This window comes from Drosophila eugracilis, unplaced genomic scaffold (genome assembly GCF_018153835.1).
Source record: "Drosophila eugracilis isolate 14026-0451.02 unplaced genomic scaffold, ASM1815383v1 contig_2154, whole genome shotgun sequence".
Taxonomy (NCBI): domain Eukaryota; kingdom Metazoa; phylum Arthropoda; class Insecta; order Diptera; family Drosophilidae; genus Drosophila; species Drosophila eugracilis.
This window is the reverse complement of record NW_024573038.1, coordinates 5,319,436-5,340,226: the sequence shown is the minus strand read 5'-3', so window position 1 is coordinate 5,340,226 and position 20,791 is coordinate 5,319,436. Positions and strand designations below refer to the sequence as shown.

Below are 20,791 nucleotides of genomic sequence, written 5' to 3'. Positions count from 1 at the left end.
GTTTGAATTTTATTTAACTTGAATTTAAATAAGTAATATCTATCTATTTTCTGGTGTAAATATTCTAAAGATTATTTCTTTGATTTATAAACATTTATAACCCAGTACCCTTATAGATTTTACTTATTTACCGAATATTTTAACATTCGCCTGCGTTTCTTTTGTTTATTTCTATGTGCACTTACGTTATTGTGTGATCCTGGCTGGGAAACAAAATTGTCAGCATAAATGCCGCATTAAATGCCCTTGTGCCCATTTTATAGACTCACTCATATAGATGAGTGTATTCACACTACCAGAGACACACACTCACACTTGGGCTGGTGCTTGGGGAAGTGGGTTAAAGAAAAGGGTTGAAAAAGCTGAGGAGGGATGTGGGGAAAATGGCGAGAGGTATGAAAATTGGGGTAGTCCGGGCCAAAGTCTAAAAGTAAAAGTTGGCATATTTTTGTTTTCTCAACTGAAAATTAAGCCGCCTTTTCACAAATACACCAACACACACTCAAATGCAGATGCCTCTGCCTCTTACCACCTTTCTCCTAGCCTGTACGTGTATGTGAGTGTGCTTGTGCGGCTTTCACAATGACGTCATAGGTATGCTGCTTATAGGGCCGGCCTTTTGCGTTTTTATAACCTACTTGCCGTGCATTGAACCGGCCTTCTTTCTCTCTCTCTCACTTTTTCTCTATTGGTTTCTCTCATGGCTACTTTCTGCCGCATCCTCCCACCTCCTTTTCCCACATCCTCCTTAAAACGTTCCTCTCTTACTAGCAATCTCTGGTTACTTTCTCTCGCAGGAGAGCGCAACTGCAGGCTGCAGCTCGGCGTTTTGGGCCAATGAACTCGCGCTGCAAGGACATTGCAGTTGCCGTCGGGTGGCATTATGAAAGGCAACAACAGCAAACAGGACAAAAGCAACAACAACCACAGCAGCTACAACAATTTGACAAATTCTGCAGAAGCCAAAGGTCCTTTGGACACCAGCCTCTCTTCAACCCCCTCAGTATCCCAGCAGCTGTGCGGTAAGCCCCCTCTAGACGAACAATTTACGCTGATTTGGCATTTAAACTGCAGTTGAAGGATACACACCCAGCTTTTATAAATGCCGTTGAGAGTGTATTTGTGAGTGTGTGACATTTGCGTACGTGTGCGTCTGACTCTGATAATCCTTTCAACTGACCGGACGAATGGGCGTGACTTAGGCGCTGTCTAATTGGACCAGATTTTGCATAGATTTTAATGTAGCATATACCGACCTGTATTATTTTTGAGTTTTAAGTTATACTTTCATGATTAAATCTCTGAAAATACTTTGAGTTTTAGTATAAGAATTTACTTAGGATAAGTGTTTTGGGTTTGGCCTTTCTTAAGCGTTTAATTACTTAATCAGTTTTATTGACAATGCGGTGCATTATTTTATGTTTAAAATCATTTTCAAACAACATATTGAAATCCGAATGGAAAAGAACACTTCTTACATGTATGCAAAAAGATTTTCTTACCAAAATGTAATGTCTGGAAAATGGAAAGCTATCTGCCAACAAAGATATAATCCTCACACTTTACTCATTTTATCTGCAAAGGACTTTGAAGACTATTCCCCAAGCAAGTATTCCTGTAATTATTTTTTATTTCCATTCTTTCGTATTCAATTTGAAATTTCGTCCATAACACTCAAAGTTCATATCGTTTTCGACTGCTGCCGCACCACCCGCAGCAAAGCTATTAACTATCTGCCCCTCGCAACCCCTCGAAACAATTAAAATTGCCATTTTCATTCGCTCATTTGTCAAACCGTGTTTTTGTTGGCCTCTGACTTCAACTGGGCCATAAACATTTGTCGTTCACTTTGGCCCATTTTCGTTGCCTACTTTCGGGAGCTCTTTCTGGTCTAATGAGGCGCGTGTGGTGCGGTAAGCCTCTTAAATGCTAAAGGCCCGAATGCCATATCGGCCCATTTTGGGTGCTGCCGATTTTGGTATTTTATTTTTACATTGCTCCGGCAATTATGGGCTGTCGCCTCTCGTTTTGGCTAAATTTAACCTGAAAGGCGGGGCGTGACATTCAGCAAGCCACCAAATCGGCTCTATATATATGATATATGCGCGTACGTGTGTGTGTGTGTGCTCTGCTTGTGACGTCATCCGCGCTCTTGCAATGTTCGAAGGCCAATCGACAGCGGGCACAACAACACAAAAGCTTCATTATTTGCAAACACACGAGTATTTGGGTTAAGTCCGCGCCCATATGCCATTCCTTCAAAGGGATTAGACCGAAGGATATGGGCCTCATCTTCATCATCAGTCATCTTGTTGAGGTAGCTCTAAGAAATTTAGTGGGTCAAGTGTCCTTAAGGATCCTTAGATTGTTTTCAGCCCTCTGACCTCTCTGGCTGAAGCGATCTCAGGACATCGAAAAGAAGAATCCTTGCCCTGTGGCCCACAATGCAAATTGTTGCAATTGTATTCAAAAGAGGCAGTGGTGATGATGGGCGCGTCTCAAGGTCGGTGCATTCAAATTAGCTGCAGTTTATTTATGTCTCGGCATCCAACTATCCGTTTTAGCCCGGTTTTTATGCAAGGCACAACGGGCCAGAATGACGCCTTTCGTTTTTTGGTTTATTAATAAGTGCGAAGGGGGGCGGTGACTGCTCAGCTGAATATGAACACTACGAGGGCCGAACGGGGGAGTGGCCTGCATATAAATAAACCAAAAAAAAAAAAAAAAAAAAATAAAAAAAAAGAGACCAGCAACCGCAGGAAGGAAACTGTACCAAATGCAGTTCCCGCGCCGGTGGCCTTATTCACAGCCGATTCAATTATGTGGCACAGATGAGGAGGCCACGTCCGAGCAAGCCTGATCACTTCTGCACTGGAAACATTTTTAAGCTGTCACATTATATTTTCATAATGGAATTGGTTAGGAAAAGATGACTGCAAACTACCTCCGATTAACTAATTTGATTTCAAAAGCCTTATTATTATATACATATACAGTTTAGGTATTAAAAATATCCTCAAAGAACTATATAAAAGCTCAAGTCACATAAACTTTTTAATATCTAATCATACAATACTTTAAGGTTAATATAATAGAAGAATAGATCAACTTTCGCCTAGGTCTTGTGACATGAAATATACAGTTTTTCATCTATAAAGTTTACTAAAGATATTAGATGATATTAGATCACTATTTTCCTTTATCTCCTGTGTGTGACGCTTCAAAGTTCCGGCTGAGGAAAAGGGGTTTTTTCGAATAGGTGTGGAAATGGCGGCGGAAAAACCGCAACCGACAAACGTCAACGACTCTAAGGACAACAACGACGGCGACGAGCAGTTAGCCCCTGACCCAGTTAAATAACTGAGAGATAGAGTGTGAGCAAAAGAGAAGGATAGACCGAGTCAAAGAGAGAGAGGGAGACACTGCCGACGTCACCATTTGGAGAACCTTCGTTAGGTGCACGGATGACGATGCTTAGCGCAGATGCCCTTGCCATTTGCCTTATCGCAGCGGTAACAGCGAAGATACTCCTCCAGAACCACCACCCCATATCTGCCCCTTCGCCAATTCAAGAGCACCCTTTGACCCCAGACCGCCATGCAAATGTCTACTTTCCGCTCCACTGGTCGTATACGCAATAAACTGATTATTATTGAGTTTTAAATTCAATTTGCGAAGAGCGCGTGGAATGCATAAAATGCCACAGCGCTGGAAAATGGAAGCTGCTAACGATTGAGATTCAGCTGAGATATGAAACCACTTCCTCGAGGAATCGATTGATTTTTTATGACTCTGCCATGCGTCACTTACTGCCCAGGATTCATATGCAGCACTCGGCGAGTCAGCTGCCCTTGCACTTTCTCTAATTAAAGGGGATTGCGTCAGTACAGATAAATTGGCGATAAGTGTGCTCAAAAGGGCACATTGATATGAGCGAAAATCGACAGATTTGCAATATTTCCATAAGTAAATACAGCTTCTTGTTCATATTTAGTTGGTAAGTAACACCTTAAGTTGAAGCTGCAACTTAAAACTAATGGCTGGGATTGCAATTAGTTTTTTAACACTATCGATACTTCATCGAAAGGGAATAGATTTTAGGACCTTCTTTTTACTCTAAGGAACTTAAGATTTTCCCTGTATAATATTTCTTAAACCCAGCACTAACTTTGTCCATTAGAAGGTAAATAGCGAACCTTTAATACTTACCCAATTACATTTGATTCATTCATAAGTTTTGTGGAGTTCGTTCGACGAGTGCCCTTGTGGCATCCACCTTTGCCAGAATATTCCCATTCCATCCAGACATTGACAGTTTCTCCCATGGACCTTGGCTCAATAAAATGCGAACTACTGGTAACCCAGTGAACCAGAGCGAAAAACGAAAATCGAATTAAATGCCAGGCGACGTGTGGAGCAATGAGGCAAACAAAGTTGCCAATTTGTACGTGGGGTTTCCCGAGGGCATCCCGAGAGTCTCAATATAAAAGTAGGTCGAGGACAGGATGCGTGATCCAGGAGGTCCGGCACTTGGACGGCTTCTTGCGGCAATTATGAATGAAATCCTTTCAGGAGCGAAATCCGTTCCACCGGCAGTCGCCCCAAGGTTGTTCCATCCTCTCTCTCCTCGTCACCCCGTTTTCGGATTCCTCGTTCTCTCTGGAGCCGCTCAAGGATTCCGGTCCCGGCTCAAACGAGCTCAGCTCGGTTCAGCTCCCGTTGCGGTAAACGTCATCGTCATCGGACGACCTCCACGGCAGGCGTTAACCTTCGACCGGCGATAGCGACGTCGACGACTGCATCACCATCATCCGATTTGTGAATGAAAACAGGGACAAAGATCCCACCTATTTCCCTCCAATAGAGTTTAAAACCCTCCTAATTAAAAATTGTACTAATTTAAATTGTAGTTTAAACACTAAATCGGTAAAGGCAAATGTTTAGTTTACGCACTTTTTTATTAATTATATTATTTTGACTCCCTTTAAAAACCCTTTATAACTCCAAATATTAATTTAGTAAAATAATAATTTTATTTATTTCTAAATTATTTAAATAACAGTAAAAGTTGAGCTCCAGATTAGTATTTGACTAAATTAGTACTAAAGTTACTGCACAAAACACCAGTTTTTGTGATTATATTATGTCTATGTGGGAGACTAATTAATATGGGACCACAACTTGGTCCACATTACGCTCCTTTAGGCCTTTTTTCGCCCTGACAAATGGTACGTGCATTGGCCCAGTTAGCTGTGCGGTCTATTACCTTCCCTTTGGCTGCTTGACTGCGTTAGGAATAAATGTTTTGTTTATTTTTTCTCTATTTCGGATTATTTCATTTGCCGGATGGTCCAGGCACGTAGTTTGCTTAGCTCGTTATACCCAAGAACTGACTGCAGATGTTAGCTTATGCATTCGTTTTGGGTCACTTCTTATAAATAATTAAAGCCCCCTGGGTACGAGCCTAAAGAGCCCGAGTACATGGCTAATTACTAAGGGGGAGTTGTAATTTATGTGCTTGGTTCGAGAGCCACTTCAAAAGGAGCAGCCCGAACTTAAAATGTCAGAGTATCCAAAAAAGATGTGCATAATTTATGCACTGCTGCCTCTGTGAAATTAGACATTTTGTATAATATTTCTTGAGGCCAGTAAGTGTTAGGTTTTTTTCATAGGAGACATGCAACTTTTAATTAAAGAAAACGTATACTAAATAATTTGTGTTTGGGATTGTTGTATCTTCCATTGTTCTCTCATCAATCAGCAAACAACCAGCCCGATTTCCGAGGCTCATCGAAGACTCCTTGTCATCTGTCTCAGTGAAATGTAGACATTTTGTTTGCATATTAAGTTCAATTACCGACACACGGGCTGCATATCTAATGAGAATCTGATCCAGATCTAGTTCAAGTGCCACTCTGTCCAATATCACACAGTATTTGGCAGGCTGCCACTTGATTGTTCTCACGTAGCTCGATATTTGGGTCAAAGTGCAAATTAGCATAAGTGAGATGCCTACAGAAAATCTCCCACGTTTTGTGGCATGTTTGGTAATAGCCAAAGATTTAATTCGAACTAAAAATAGCAAGACAGAGGACTCTTGAAAATTTCATTAAATTTTCCCCCACGTCTTGTACTGGGGAAATGAAATTACAGGACGAGTGCCATTAAGAAGCGGCAGAAACAACAAAGATAACAAGCAGGAAACATGAGCAATAAAAATACACAATAAAAAATGAGAACAAGCGTAAAAAGATGATGGGGGAAAGGCCATGCCGATGTTGATGATGAGATGGCAAAGGTAAACAAGATACAAGTAAATATTGACATGGAAGTCGGCAGTCATATAAGCAGGGTATGTAATGGAAATAAAAATGAAAATGATGCTGGGCTCCTTCTTCCTTCAACTTCCTGGCCAAAAGTGAAGGCCGCCACTAAAAGACAGTCAAAAAGTTGACAAAGTAGGCCGCAAGTTCAGATTGTTCTTCAAGTTGTCGCGTTTGAGTTGTGCCCTCAAATATTTTCTCACTCTCATGTGTGGCGAAGCCAAAAAGAAGATTAATTATTTTGCTACTGTTTGCCAACAGCGGTCTGAATTTTTACTATAAGTAGGCTAAAATAAGTAACAAAATAAACATTAAATAAACATATAGTAAATATATATATATACTGGATTTCTCCGTTACTTAACATTTTATTAATTACATTTGCATTTTTTTCTTTTTTTGTTCTTTGTTAATAAAGCTTAACAAAATATTTTAATTAGTTTAAAATCAGTTTTAATATTTTTAATAATAACTGCAATAAAATTCCGATTTTTCTTTAATTTTCTTTACGGTATTTCCCCAACTCAACAAATTTAAATCAGTTGAGTGGGGCAACAAGTTGACCACTTCCTTGATCCCCTCCACAGTCCTAACTTCTCGAGAACGGCGCGTGCAGCAAATTAACACGCCCTGCCTCATAAAGAGTCCCCATGCCGATGAATAAAATGGGGAACGGAACTGGGAGAAATGTGAAGAAACTCGCTGGCTGAGGGCCCAAACTCCCTGTGAGAAGTTAATGCCGCGTAACCTGTTAAAAGAAAGCCCGTATTCGATTCCCTCCGTGAAATCCTTACGTTACCTTGAGGGGCCCATAAAGCGAGCAACTGGAGACGCCACCGCAGAAACGAATGTAAAAATGACTTCCGTTTATTATTAATAAGCAGAAAGGAACTTTCGGCTCCCCCATACAAGCTCGTATAAGTTGATGAAACTTAAACCGAAAGATTGGGGTGGAATCGCAGGCGAAACCCGTATAGAAATAGCAAAGAAAATGCTAAAAATATTCACCCTAAGACGGGCACTTAATTAAATGCTTAAAAATAGCTATTCTCATGGTCGGAATAGACAGATGCCAGAGAATGGGATATTAAAGTCAGTGGAGCGCAGGAGAGGAATACTAGTCCTGAATGTTGTCAAAATGATTACGTGACTGCGGTTGCCGGCTGGAAATGCTCACTTTATTGTTACGAGCATTTGCAATTTCAACGGCGAACTGGGAAAATGAAATGGGAAGCAAAGAGCAGCCAACGGTTCGTATGAGCAACAATCACAGCTGTAAATATCACACATACGCCCCCTAGTCTCGTTCACAATTGGTTGCGTATCTTTTTATCTTACTTTAATGCCCCCACATTTGTCGACTGTCAACGAGAATTAGGTCAAAGGATATTTTTAGCCCTCAGAATAGTGAAAGCTTGCCAATTTCTGATTCTGATATGGGCGGTGTTGCCAAAATATTTAGATTCTGACATTTTTCATCAACTTTTCGGTCACGTCACGACGCCGCAGCCCCCAAAGTGATTGAGTATGTGAGTGTGGTGTAATTTGTTGTTGAGTTGCCACAGCAAATCAGCAGGAACATTGAGTGCGTGACTGTGTCGGCCATTTAGTGGTACAAATTTCGATGGCCCATTAAATCCGCAGGGGAGCTCCGAGAAACAAAACACAATCCCAGTTGCTGCCACTTTATGCTTAATATTTCTGCTAATTTCATTAATTTGATTTGCCAAACAGATGGATTTTTATGATGATTGTTTGGTTTCAATTTCCCCAGCGAGAGTTCGCTATTCATTCGAAATCTGTCGCTCAGCCACAAATCAATCAATGCAAAATACAAACCCATTCCCGATCCGATGTCAAATCAAACTGTCAGTTTGCTGCGGTTGTGTTAGTATGGTTATTCGATATTTATTGTCTGCCATTTCAGTTGGAATCGTATTAATCAAATGCCTTCAGACATCCTCAGACTCATTATAAATTCAGTATGAATCCCCCATCATGAGATACACATTCAGCGTCTTGACAACCGAACTCGAGTAGTAACGGAGCAACAGAGAAATCTTGATGGCAATTCAATCGTTGACCTACTTTCTTGGACATAACATATTATTCGCTTTAACGACGGGTTGTGGACAGGCTCGATATTAGGGCCATTATAGGAGGTTCACCCGAGCGACAGGCATTTTCCGTTCCATTCCAGACTCTTCTAATTGCAGTTTCCACATAATCATCATAATGTGTATGTGCCATTGATTTGTAGCTATTTTTGGCCAACTTTTTTATGGAAAAACTTTTCGATTGGTGTCACCAGAAGATGAAACCGAGATAAAGTAAACAATATATGGTGGGTGTAAGTTTTGTTCTTGGAAAAACGATAATAATGTTCGTTAAATGCTAAAGTTGGTATGGAAATTGAGATATTATGAAATGAGAGATGGAATTTGATAAACCCTGTTAGGTGGTATAAGCCCCAAGCCTAATTAAGACAAATTCGGGTTTGGTGTAAATTATTTCACTTTTATTGAACTCTCTTTGCTTTGTGGCTATTGGCCTTTCAGATGATTACAATTCTTGGCTGCTGTTGCTGCTGTTTAGGTAAATAGTTATTAATAAGTAGATGCTGCTGTATATATGTGTATATTAATGCTGATATTGTTCTGTATAATCCTTCAACTTTATTGCTTTGGCTTGCGATTCAATGCGTTTGCATTCATATATATTAACATATATATATCGTATAGTTAGGCCTTGGTTTGCATTTCATATATAATATTTCTCTCTATAAACTGTAAATGTGTATAACTGCTAAAGTAATGTTTATGTTGAATACTCTTAAGTCAGTTTCGCGGCATTTTTAGACTTGCTATATCATATATATCATCTACGTCTGAACTCTACTTACTGGAGTGCTGGGCTTGTTAAATCTTTGGAATGTGTTAATTCATTTTGGCAAATTAATTTTATTTTTTCTTGAATAAAAACTCTTAAGTTAATAATAATTTAAGTTTCCTAGGAGAGAGTTTTTGGCTGATTCAGTTAGGATTGCGGAACATAGATAAATGCCTGACAAATTTTGATCCCATTTAACGTTTAAAAAGGAAATTTACTTTAACTTATCTCATATATACTTCTTAAGTGTTTTCTCTTGGAACAAATGTTTATCATGCGAATCTTTGTGTTTGCTTTGACTTTTGATAAAGGCACGAATTGTATAAGAATTTATACAAAAAGGAAATCTATTGTGACTCTTCCAATCGATTCAATCAAACTTCTTAATTTCATCTCAATTTTGTTTCGCGTTACAGTCTTTGGTATGCGTGGAATGATCTTGATCTAGCATCAAAGCGGTGACAAATGTGTGTATATAGGCTCTATATCTGACAAATTCTACGCATCTACGATTTAATTTATATAAATATTTTAAGTGCAAAAGTTATTCAAATTTTTATAAAACTTTATCATGTAAGTTTGTTAGATCTTTACCAATTTTGCCGATGTTCTCTTTGAAGACTCTTGGATATGATGGACTTGGGGAGGAGGGTTTTGCTTGGAGGGGCAGGGACAGGGTAACGATTCTTGTATCACAGATTTTGAAATGAATTTCAGGGAGGAGGAGGGTGTTGGGAAGTTGAATGGAGGATGAAATTTCCAATTGATAAATCATTTTCTAATCGCCTGCAATGACAAGCAATTGCTTTTCCTTTAAGGGATTTTTGAGACTTACCTAAAGGGGTTTATGGATCTTAAAGTAATAGTATTTTGAAATGGACTACACTTGAATAAATGTTTTTATAAATAATTTAAAACGTTAGGAAGCTAAATTTGCAAATTGAGGATCTTGTTTTTGTGTTGCTTACAACTAAAATGGGAGTACATATTTTTAATATTTAAGATTGACTTTAAAAGAGCATAAAAGTAATGAAAATATTTTTGCAAAATTGTCAATTTAAGTTTGAACTCAAAAGAAAAATACCTTGTTAATAAGGAACACTCAAGATGATTGCTTAGTTAGCTGATTAGTGGTTCCTGATACTGTCTGCTGATTCTTCTTTTCTCAATACCTCATTATCCAGGCTATCTCGGATGGCTTGCATTCCAGTAGGAGATTCTTAGCGCCTGGCATACTGACAGCAGACGGAGCTGCGCGGCACTCGCTGCGTCGGCAGACCGGACATGCCTTTGAGATATGTGTAGGAGACGGGCTGCCGCAGGATTCTTTGCGGCGGCGGCTTCACCTTGCTCTTGGGTGCTGAACTGCAGGATGATGAGGATGACCTGCTCACAGACTGGTGATTGTGATGATGATGATGTTGCTGCTGCCTGTGAAGCTCCACATTCGAGGCAGATTTGAGAGCCGATTTTAGGGGTAAAGCAGTCGAGGGCTGTCCGTTGGTGGGTGGTGGCGGAGGCGGCGGCGGTGGCGGTGAAGGACCGCTGCAGGATAGTGAACGCGAAGTGAGCGAAAGGCTCTCGAAGGCACGACGCAACGAGGATGTAGAGCGTCGATGGAGGCGTGAGAAACTGGCCCGGCTAATCGGTTTCCGCTTCGATTGCATCTGTTGTTGCACTTGCTGAAGTTGCTCCTGCTGCTCCTCAATGTCCAGGGTGCTGCTCGTCTCACTGGAGGCACACGACATGGACATTAGCTCTAGTCGCGACTGGTGAGCATTGAGGCCACGCCCCGAGGAGCACGAGTCGGTCGATGAACTGTGCGCGTCCTCCTCCTGGAGCGTGACCCCGGCCACTCCTCCTGCACCGCCTCCTCTTGATGCTGCAACGGTGGCTGCGTCATCCGACTGAACTAGGTCATCCTGCGACCTCAGGCCGAAGCGGCGGCTCAGCTGCCGAAAGAAGCCCAGATTGCGTTCGTAGCGCGGTGTTGGCGAAACGCTGAGACTGCCGCCCGGCGATGGTGTTCCCGTGGTATTGTTGTAGCCCACATCCAGTTTGTTGTTGTTGTTGTTCAGGCTGCCATTACTGGCGGTCTTATGTTTTTGCAATTCCTGCGGCTGCTCATCGGCGAAGCAGACATGAGGAGTACCCATTTTGTCACTTATGCGGGGTTTAGCCTACCTCATCTACGGCCACGCTGGCGTATGAGTAATTTAGTTATTAGCAGACAGCTGCCAATCGTGCGTATGCGTAATTTCTTTATTAAGAGTGCAGTCAGTTAATTCCTAACTTCCCTTCTCATTCAGCCGTGCGTATGCGTAATTTCGCTGGCGCGTATGAGTAATTTCCTTGTTTTGAGGACACTGCAAATGGCTGCAATTCCGCTGCTCTTCCGCTTCCGGTGCAAATTCTCTTCACTTCCTTTGTTATCCCAACCGGTGCCTTTGTCTGTCACTGTTTACCTTTGCTGTTTCTTCTTTTTATTGTTTTTCCAGCGAGAGCGGGAGAGAACCGACTGGGCACGTTGTCCTGCCGCTTGTGAGTCGGCAAATCGGAAGCCGCTGGCTTTTATAGCCTCGCCCGGCACTCTGCAAAGAGGCCTTAGAGAGGGAGAAAGAGAGAGCCGTGATGTCAGAGAGAGAGAAGAACCTTTTGCGGCAGAGAGAAGGAATATCTCAGCAGAAAGGATATCCCCTCTACCCTTGCTCCTTGCCAACATCCTTTGTTCCTGCATTGTTGCCTAATAATAAAACGGGAAGCGAATTTTGTTTACCGCCGTTGGTTTGTTTTGTTTGTTTTTTGTTTGCACTTCCCCAGGAGCTTGCGCCGCTGGCCGCCAGGTGGTGTCATTGCACGCGGACGGTACTTGGGTTCCAGCAACTTCTGGATGGTCAGATACCTGGTACAATCAAGGTGATATAGTGCATTTCAGTATCTAAGGAAACATTAAAATCTCTTAGATATTTATAAAATGAATATACATATATTTATACTTTACTATATTTATTAGCTTATGTTAACCTGTGGTTTATTCAGCAAAACTTTTTAAGGCTCTAGTTTTTTGATGATAATTTAATTTTAATTTAATTCTATTAAAAAAGTAGTTATTGGTATTTATAAGAATTAAATTTATTTAGGTAATGCTTATTTACCTTTTAAGTAATCAGTTTTAGGCATCGATTATTCGAGACAGAATTCAAAGGAATTTTACTGCCTTTAATTGTTTTTCTTTTCTCTCCCCACAGAGCCATCAATTATTAATCAGCTAGACGTTTTCATTTCACTTTGTTCCGTTTGACTTTCTGGCTTGATTCAATTTGCCATTGTTGAAAATAGCACTGAGGGGCTTGTTGGTGCTTATTTTTGAGGGACCTGTGCCTGATTTGCCTAAAAATATCCTTGACGATGACAGTTTTCAAGGACTTTAAGCGGCGCCCTTAAGAAACCAAGTGCCATTTGGGCCAAGCAATATTTTATCAAAATTTCACCTCACTTAAGTTTGAGGGTCGAAAATAGATTCGGCCTGTCTTGTCCTTTGTTGTTATTGCTTTTTATTTAATTGCGCCCAAAATTGATTTTAATGCGCTATAAATAAAGCCGAATGCCAATTTTGTGAGAACGCATTTTAAGACAGGCTAAGACGGCGGCGGCTTAATGAAGTCCTTTGTTTTGACTTTTAGATAATGAAATGGGGGCGGGAGGGATGAAAACTCAAAAGATGGGGGAGCATTAAATGCTAGGAATCAGGAGGTGTCGACAGCGATAGGATTTTCCCATTCCGCCCACTGGAAAAACCATGAACATCTAATTAGAGGCGCAATTGTTGACACCCACTGACGTCAGAACGGGCAGTGATTTTGTTTTGGCCAAAATGACACAACTCGGCGAATTCAATTTGGCCAGTGAGATGTGATGGCTGGGAAGTTGGGGCTCCATTGTCGTCGACTTGTTAAGCGCTTGTCTCTTCCATTTAGCGGCGCATTAACTCAGTTCGACCTAATCAAGTTTGTCAACAGATTAATGAATAAGCTTAACTGTTTTTCCTGTCGGTGATTGAACCCGAATTGCGAAAGAACTTTGAAGGATTTTAAGTATATCTTTGGACAGACCATAAGGTAGTTGGCAAATGTACAATAAGGTAGGTAAATCAAAGAACAACTTTGAGAAACTGACTTTTGCTAAAAAAGGACATTTAAATGTTGTCTTAAATGGTGAATGGTGAATGGCGATTCTAGAAAATTTTCCACAAAAGACTTCCCGAGGCTATTTTAATTTTCTGCAATTGAAATTCCCATACTTCAGGATTCCTAGAACGGATGCATGTTTTCTTTGTCTCTAATAGCCTTTCATAGAATAACCAGAACCGAATGCAAAAACCACATATCTTTCCATTTCCTGGAACAAACTTATTAAAACTCAGTTTTCTGCCGAATAAAAACAGTCCATTCGTTTAACATTCATTTCCTAACTGCGTCATAAAACTATTTGGAAAAGAGGAAAATTGGTCTTCCTTTTGTTTACAGAAATTCGGGTTAAAGGCTTTTGTTTGTTTGCAGATAAATCATGCATTTTAATTTGATTTTTTAGGACAAACTGTGCCAAGGATTTCGCATCCTTTGAGGCTTGGGGCTTGTTTATTATGTGTTTGCTATTATAAGAAAGGGTTCAAAGATACAATGACCTCGAAATGATTACTTCAGCATGGACAAGTGGTAAGGCGCAAGGGGCAAGGGGCAAGGGGCAAGGGGCATGGGACACGGACATGGGCCATTCAATGTCCTCGACTTGAAGAACCATAATAATTGAGGTGTCATCAAATTTTAAACGCTTTCGCTTGCCACGCCCGCCAAGTGCAGCGGTGTCGATTAACGTCACACGGACATGATATGCGCCAGTCAAAACTATAAGGTCGAGTCCTTCGGCAACTTGATTTTGAGGACTTTGCCTACATCATCGCGGCAGCACCCAAGCCTCTGCTCTCTGTTCCCAGGGAACAGTTGGTTCCGCAGACTGTTACCCAAACAAAAGGAGGCCACGTGCAGGATGTGTTCTCTCTCGCAGAATACGCGCGCTCTCTCTCTCACTCTCTTTCATTATTCGGCTGGAGCTTTTGCCTACGTTAACGGTGTCCTTAAGCTTTCGCTTAACCGTTACAAATCGAAGCTCCTTGGCCAATGCAATTCGGTTCATTCCCTTTGTTTTCCCTTCACCTTGAATGCAATTAAAATCGAATGTTTTTTGATTTTTGTTTTATAGTCATGTATATTTTATTTTATTGACAGCTAGACTTAAGTGTTAGGTTATCTCTGTTCAGTTAGGATCTAAAAATATATAGGCTCTAAACATTTTTGCTAACTTTTCTCATTATCATCTACTATACCATTTACATTTCCTCATGATATTTCATTATTTAGAATAATTGGTTTTGTTTTAAAAAATTTTCGATTTATTTGGAATGTGAATTATTGTAAAATGTTCCTCTATTAGTGTGTGTTCTTAAAGAATTTAGTTTCTCTCTTTTTGTTTTCGTTTCGTATAAATTCGTAAAATTTTGTTTTTGTTTTCAATAGTCAGTGAAATCAGTGCAAAGTATACTTTAAACTAGTTCAAAAGTGCAAAAATCGTTTGGTTTCAAAGTAAACTTTTACGGTTCAAATTAGGGGCTCAAAATCGTATTTTTTAATAGCTACTTTAGAAGGATATGTGAGGGGCTTCTAAATAACAGTTTTGGTTTTACTTTAAGCTAAAGTTAATTTATTTCGGTTTGTAAACTTAAAGTCCCTAAATTAGCCGAAGACAATTAGATCATCTAAGGTGTATATCGTAGCACATAAATAGGTTTCTGTTTTTTGATTTTCGGGGCTTGTCTTTAGGTACACTTATTTTGGGCCCAGTTCGCAGGCTGTTTGCGAACTCAGCTTTGACACATTTATAAAATATGTTCGCTGCTCTTTATGTATTTTGTAAACCCCCATGTCTTCCTCCTCCTCTCTACTCAAATCTCGGTTTTTCAGGCACTACTCGTACATCACTAAAAATTCCTAAGTATATTGTTCAAGACCCCCAACCAGCTTGCAGCTTCCTCGAATATTTTCCCTTATTTTAAACATTTTTGGTATGATCGATTCTTAGTACATGTGCTGCAGGGTGTAGGGATAGCAGACCGCATAGCTGGGCACTCGGGAGTATAGCCCCGACATGCCCTTCATGTAGACATATTGGACTGGCGGTCGCAGGATGCTCTGCTGTTTCTTGTCCTTCTTGGAGGCAGGAGCACCGGAGGACTTGGAACTGGAGCCGGAGTGGCTGCTACTGCTGCTGCTGTTGGAATTGTTAGGCGACAGGGATTTCTTGGGCTGTCGCAATGGAGTGCTGCTGCAGGATAACGAGCGCATCGAGACATTTCCCGTGGGACTGGAGAAATGCTGCAGCATGCGGCTCACCGAGGAGGAGATGGAAATCCGGCTGAGATGCAGTCCCGGGGACTTGGCGGACGCGGCTGATGCAGATCGTGGCTTGCTGTTTTCGTTCTCATCATTGCCCAGCTCCACCTCATCCTCCGCCTCATTACTGCTGCCCTCCTCGCTGGTGTCCTCTTCGAAATGCAGCTGCGGATGCAGTTGCTCCATGGCACTGCCTGGTCTGTAGACAGCCTCCACATAAATATGTCCCTGCTGATCGTAGTAATCCAAGCCAGGCGAGTATCTGGAGCAAGCTGAGGCGCTCGACGTGCGAGAAGTGTGTTCCAGGTCCAGAGATGAACCATTGATGGGACACTCATGGCTGCCCCGTTCGTAGCTCAAACTGAAGGAATCCGTGGAGCTGCTTCTGATATCATCCTGACTGCTGTAGACCGTATCGTTGTGGTGATTCTGATGATGGAAATGCCTGCCCAAGTGTCTGCTGAGCAACTGCAGCAAACTCCGGGAGCGGGATAGCTTTTTGGGCCCATTCCTTGGATGACGATGCAGCTTCTCTTTCTGCTGCTGCTTGCCCAGATCCATTGAGGAACTGGCCGCCGAACTGCCGCTGGAGCTCGACTTGGAGCCGTTGTTGGGTGACAGAGTATCCATAATAAGAGTTTGTATTTTGATTTTTTCAAAATTTTATTAGTTCACTTTTGTTTTGCACAGACACAATATTTCAGTTCGAGTTCTGGCTTTCAGTTTTTAGTTATTTTCCAATTGGAGTTTTTAACTGGCTAACGCGCACCGCTGAAGTCTCGATGAAGACTACCAGTGGCAGGCGTTTGGCACTCGCTTTTATAGTGCTCCTCAATGTCGTGGCAGCTTCGCATCCTAACCTTCGCCCCCACGAGGACATTTCTATAGCTCGGCTACTGCTTCGGGTCGGCCGACGGGGACTCGCCTGCCATACTGACACACACCCGTCGGAAATCAGTGCCCTGTGTGCCGTCGAGAAGGACACTACACAACCTACTACACTGCACTACTCGACTCTGTACGATTCAACACCCGCAGGAGTTTCCCTACTTGTACGAAAACCTGTTGCTCGCCACGGGCTTTTCCACTCAACGTGACTGCTGATGCTTCCCCTTTTAACCAGGCCAACAAAGCCAGCTAACAACACTTTTGGCGTCGCTGGTTGCACTTTTGAGTTTTTAGTATTGTTGTGCGTGATTGGGAACGTGATCCGTGCACGTCATTCACCTGTGCTAGCAGCTTCTTGATGAACACTACAAGAAAACTTTAGGGAACTAGAAATAGGAGGTTTGAAAAGCCAACTGGGCATTAGAGGCATTAAACAAACATTCCGGTTTCCCTTTTTGGGTCTTAGAAATTTCAATCAATTAAAGAAAAGCAGTGCTTCCATTTGATTATAATATTTATTTACAGAGCCTCTTATAATTCAAATCTTCCCTTTCCCAATTTTATTCCCATTTCACTTTCTTTTTCTTTTGGTGTATCACGCTTAACACCTTACACCTTAGCTCACAAGAACAAGTTAGATGCACACTTTAATAGTAAGCTTTGGCCAAGGAAAGGCTTAAATTGCCACATGCCGCAACGTGCAAGTGTCGCATATCAAATTTATCCGCATGTGTCCGGAAATCACGAGTCGACCAGCAAAGTAAGAGGATGAGATGAAAGTTTGTAGTCACAGAGGCTCCTTTAATCCGTGATGGTTTCTTGAAATCATATGCTTCAGCCAACAGGTTGCATCTCTCCGAGACTCAAGCTGTGCCTGCACGTTTTCCGAACGCATTTTGGTTATGCATCGCTCCTCGAAGATACAAGGGCTATAAATAAATGAGACACCACCGAGGACATTAGCATAATCAGCTGGTCGGAAAGGTCGAATCCTAAAATACTCTGGGTGATTCATTTTGCAGGAAGGAAAAGTGTAACTAATATTCTTGGCATTGTGCTTAGCTTAATTAGCTTGAAAGGCCACTAAGCTGTCAATAATATAGTTATTTTCGACTTAATTCATCTAATTTAATGCATTTATTGACATTTTTTAAATTGAGTAGACCAATCCATGTTAATTCCTAACACAAATTACGCCTCCCACATCAATAAACTTCACATTGAGAGCTCCATGTCCAAATCAATCAAAGGGTTTTGTGACAGGAAATCGAAAATCCGGAAAATCAGTCACTGGGTCACCAGAGTACCCCGTGGATATGTCACGTACTCGAAGCCCACTTCCCATTTTATGTATCTGACCTGACCTGGACAGAAAAATAAGGCTTAGCAGTGCGTGCCGAGGAAAATAGTGAAAAGACTTTTGTATGATTTTCGCATCTATTTGCTGGGGCTTTTGGCTTTTACTCGAAACCATAGCGATTGGCATAGGGATAAGGGTAGCCATACGGTCCCGGACCGCTGTTGTAGTAGTTGCCTCCCTGATAAGGTCCACCGTAGTAATAAGGTCCAGGCTGGGGTCCCAGATAGGGCTGATGATAGCTGACACCGAAGGAGACCACCGGCTTGGCCTTGACGCACGCTGTGGTGGCGGCCACCACCAGGAGCACTGCTAACTGCAATTGGAGAAGGTGAGTGGTTCTGCTCTCTTGAGAAAGGAATTCGTTACCTACCCAAAGATAATTGCGCATTTTCTCAGTTAACCCTGCAAACTACGCCGTCCAGTGTCGTTTTCACTTTGAGCTCCTCTTTGCATTCCCAAAGACCTTTTATATCCAAGGTTGGTGGCCCGGGACCCAAAGCCTGTTTTCACATTGGGTAGGTAAACAACTTGCCGGGGATCCACTCCCTGCAGCTCGTTCTAAATTCTGTTCTGTGCCAGATGCACGACGAAAAAAGGAGAACCTCCTATTGAATGATTTTATATTTAAATTTAGAATTCCGGACTTTAATAAAGCATTTAAAAAACTGTTGTATTATGTTCGTTAGGAAATATCTAAGAACTGAATGGAGTCTTAAAACCAGTTTTTGACAACCCAATTAAATATATTTCTTAAGTTAGTCATACTTTCCTTAAGTTTATTTTAAGAAGACATTGAATAGTTACATTAAAATCTATATTAAATATTATTTTTAAGTGTATTTATTTTGTTCGGCAATGTAAGTTTGTTGCTCGCATAGATTTGCCTGCCTGGTCGACTGTGATTTCTTTAGCCATTAATTGGACATTGTAAAACCTTGAACTTCCCCATGGACCGAATCAGATGCCGATGCAGATGCTGATGCTTGAGCTCCTGCCCAGCTCCTTTAACATTAACAGGTTTTTCAGTCAGCCAGTTCTTTTCTACGAGAAGATGATGGGCTGTAGTAAACTGATATGGATGCCACCTTCCCTCAGCATTCCACCCAATCAGAGGTATCTGTTGACCAGAGGAGTTACTTCTAATTAGCTTTGCATAATGAACACGCGCTCAATCTGGTTTCGTAATCATCAATCACTGTCGTTGATGGACAGTTAAGTACTCTGTAATAACATAAAGTATTGTGAATTATTTTGAGTTGAAGGTACAATTTGAAAAACATTTTGCAGAACATTAGGGAATTTAACTTTGTAAGTAAAAAGTTAATAGAAATAGTTAGAAAACTAAAAATTTAAGCTTCTTAAGGGCTTCATTAGTATACATTCTTCTTAGGTATAAGGAAAATATCTGTCTCGAAAGAAGATTTCGTATGAAGATTACACTTTTTGAAAAATAGAAATTATTTATATTCTTGCATTTTATTAATTCATTTTTGGCGCATTGCCTAAAATAACAGTTTATTTTTAATTGGTAAGTACTTAAGGCAAATAAAACTAATTAATTGTTTATTTATAGTGGATAACAATGAGGATTAAATCAACTTCCAAGAGCAGCAAAGTTTTGGTAAATCTATAATGAAATATTAATTTATTGCCCCACGAAAAAGACGCCAAAGTATCAATATCCATCGAGCAATCAAATGTTAATTAATGTGAGCGATTCGATTAGCATTTGGTTTCCGTCCTAGTCATTTGCGTATGTCCCATAGGTGGATGCCATGTGACAGCCTCGGGTCACGTTCCTAAGGAGTTCTTTCCAGGATTTGCGAACCACGCACCTAGTGGCAAAAATCCAATTGTGGGGGAGCAACCTGTGGGGGTCACATTGCACTTTGCGATGGTTTTCTACGGTAGGGCTTCTTTTTTTCGCACCGGTGACGTACGGCAAGAGTCTTGATTTGTTGCCTCATTGCGGTTTTGTTAAATTTAGACAGGCCTCCGGGAACATAGGTGAATAACTGTAAACAAGGGCGAGGATTCGGGCGGGGTTATTCGATATAGCCAGCCATTGTCGGGGCTTTATAACTGAACAATAGGAGGCCGAGTTCAACAGACAGCGGGTGACCTAGGTCACTTGGTTTTGGGGGAAGTAGGAAAGTTGTTTTCACAGACAGTTCAATACAATAGCTGGGTTAACCAGAGTTATCACCTCCTTCGATGAGAAGTGGTCGAACTTTATTCAAATTTCACATGGTTACAATACACATGGTTCACGAGATATCCCTCCTCTCTGAGGCTTTGTTGCTCTCCAGCATCTAGTACAGATACTCATAGGTCAGGGGCTTGTAGTCACTGCGATATTGCTGCTGGAAGGAGTTCGGGGTCTGGACACTATGATAAAGATGAGATTCGGCGGCTGCCGGGGCAATCAGACGGGAATAGGCCAAGGGCAGGACAGCCGAGGTCCTGGCAAAAGTACTAGGATAATACCCATAGGTTGGGGTATAGTAATACACCTCATGGCCCAAAGCCAAGCCAAGCAAACAGGCGAAGATTAGCTGGTTAAGAAAAAGGGTTTAAACAAAATTAGATACAAATAGGTCCTGATCTCACCAGCTTCATTTTTCTCGTTGCAATTCCTTGGAGATCACCTAACCAACTGAATATCCACTCCTGACTGTTCCTGGCTTTTATAGTCGCCCTCTCACAATCGGACCTTCACTTTGGCCACCGGTGGCCAAGGTCAAAGGCATTTGCCCAGCAGGCGGCAAATGAAAGAACCCCTTAACTCACTTTGAATGGGCCAGTTGCAATTGCAATTGCCAGCGGAACTCGTTCCCTGCCACTCAGAATCCAGATGCGAATCGGATGGTCGTGAGTCCGCTGAC

The 20,791-nt window shown here is 41.5% G+C and overlaps 4 protein-coding genes across 4 annotated transcripts; all 4 read right to left on the bottom strand.

The window, feature by feature from the left end:
- Positions 1-8,834: 8,834 nt before the first annotated feature.
- On the bottom strand, positions 8,835-11,739 carry LOC108113950 (POU domain, class 6, transcription factor 2). Its single transcript, XM_017224662.1, has one exon. The coding sequence runs from the start codon at positions 11,366-11,368 to the stop codon at positions 10,433-10,435; it is 936 nt and encodes a 311-aa protein (XP_017080151.1). The 5' UTR covers positions 11,369-11,739; the 3' UTR covers positions 8,835-10,432.
- Positions 11,740-14,875: 3,136 nt separating this feature from the next.
- On the bottom strand, positions 14,876-16,288 carry LOC108114081. Its single transcript, XM_017224835.1, has one exon. It carries the CDS (start codon positions 16,286-16,288, stop codon positions 15,344-15,346), a length of 945 nt encoding a protein of 314 aa, XP_017080324.1. The 3' UTR covers positions 14,876-15,343.
- A 1,718-nt stretch (positions 16,289-18,006) lies between these two features.
- On the bottom strand, positions 18,007-18,294 carry LOC108113903. Its single transcript, XM_017224610.1, has 2 exons — positions 18,277-18,294; positions 18,007-18,219 (listed from the first exon to the last, which is right to left on the bottom strand). Exons 1-2 carry the CDS (start codon positions 18,292-18,294, stop codon positions 18,007-18,009), a joined length of 231 nt encoding a protein of 76 aa, XP_017080099.1.
- A 1,924-nt stretch (positions 18,295-20,218) lies between these two features.
- On the bottom strand, positions 20,219-20,548 carry LOC108114096. The gene is made up of 2 exons (XM_017224855.1): positions 20,517-20,548; positions 20,219-20,461 (listed from the first exon to the last, which is right to left on the bottom strand). The coding sequence occupies exons 1-2, from the start codon at positions 20,523-20,525 to the stop codon at positions 20,219-20,221; spliced, it is 252 nt and encodes an 83-aa protein (XP_017080344.1). The 5' UTR covers positions 20,526-20,548.
- Between the last annotated feature and the right edge of the window lie 243 nt (positions 20,549-20,791).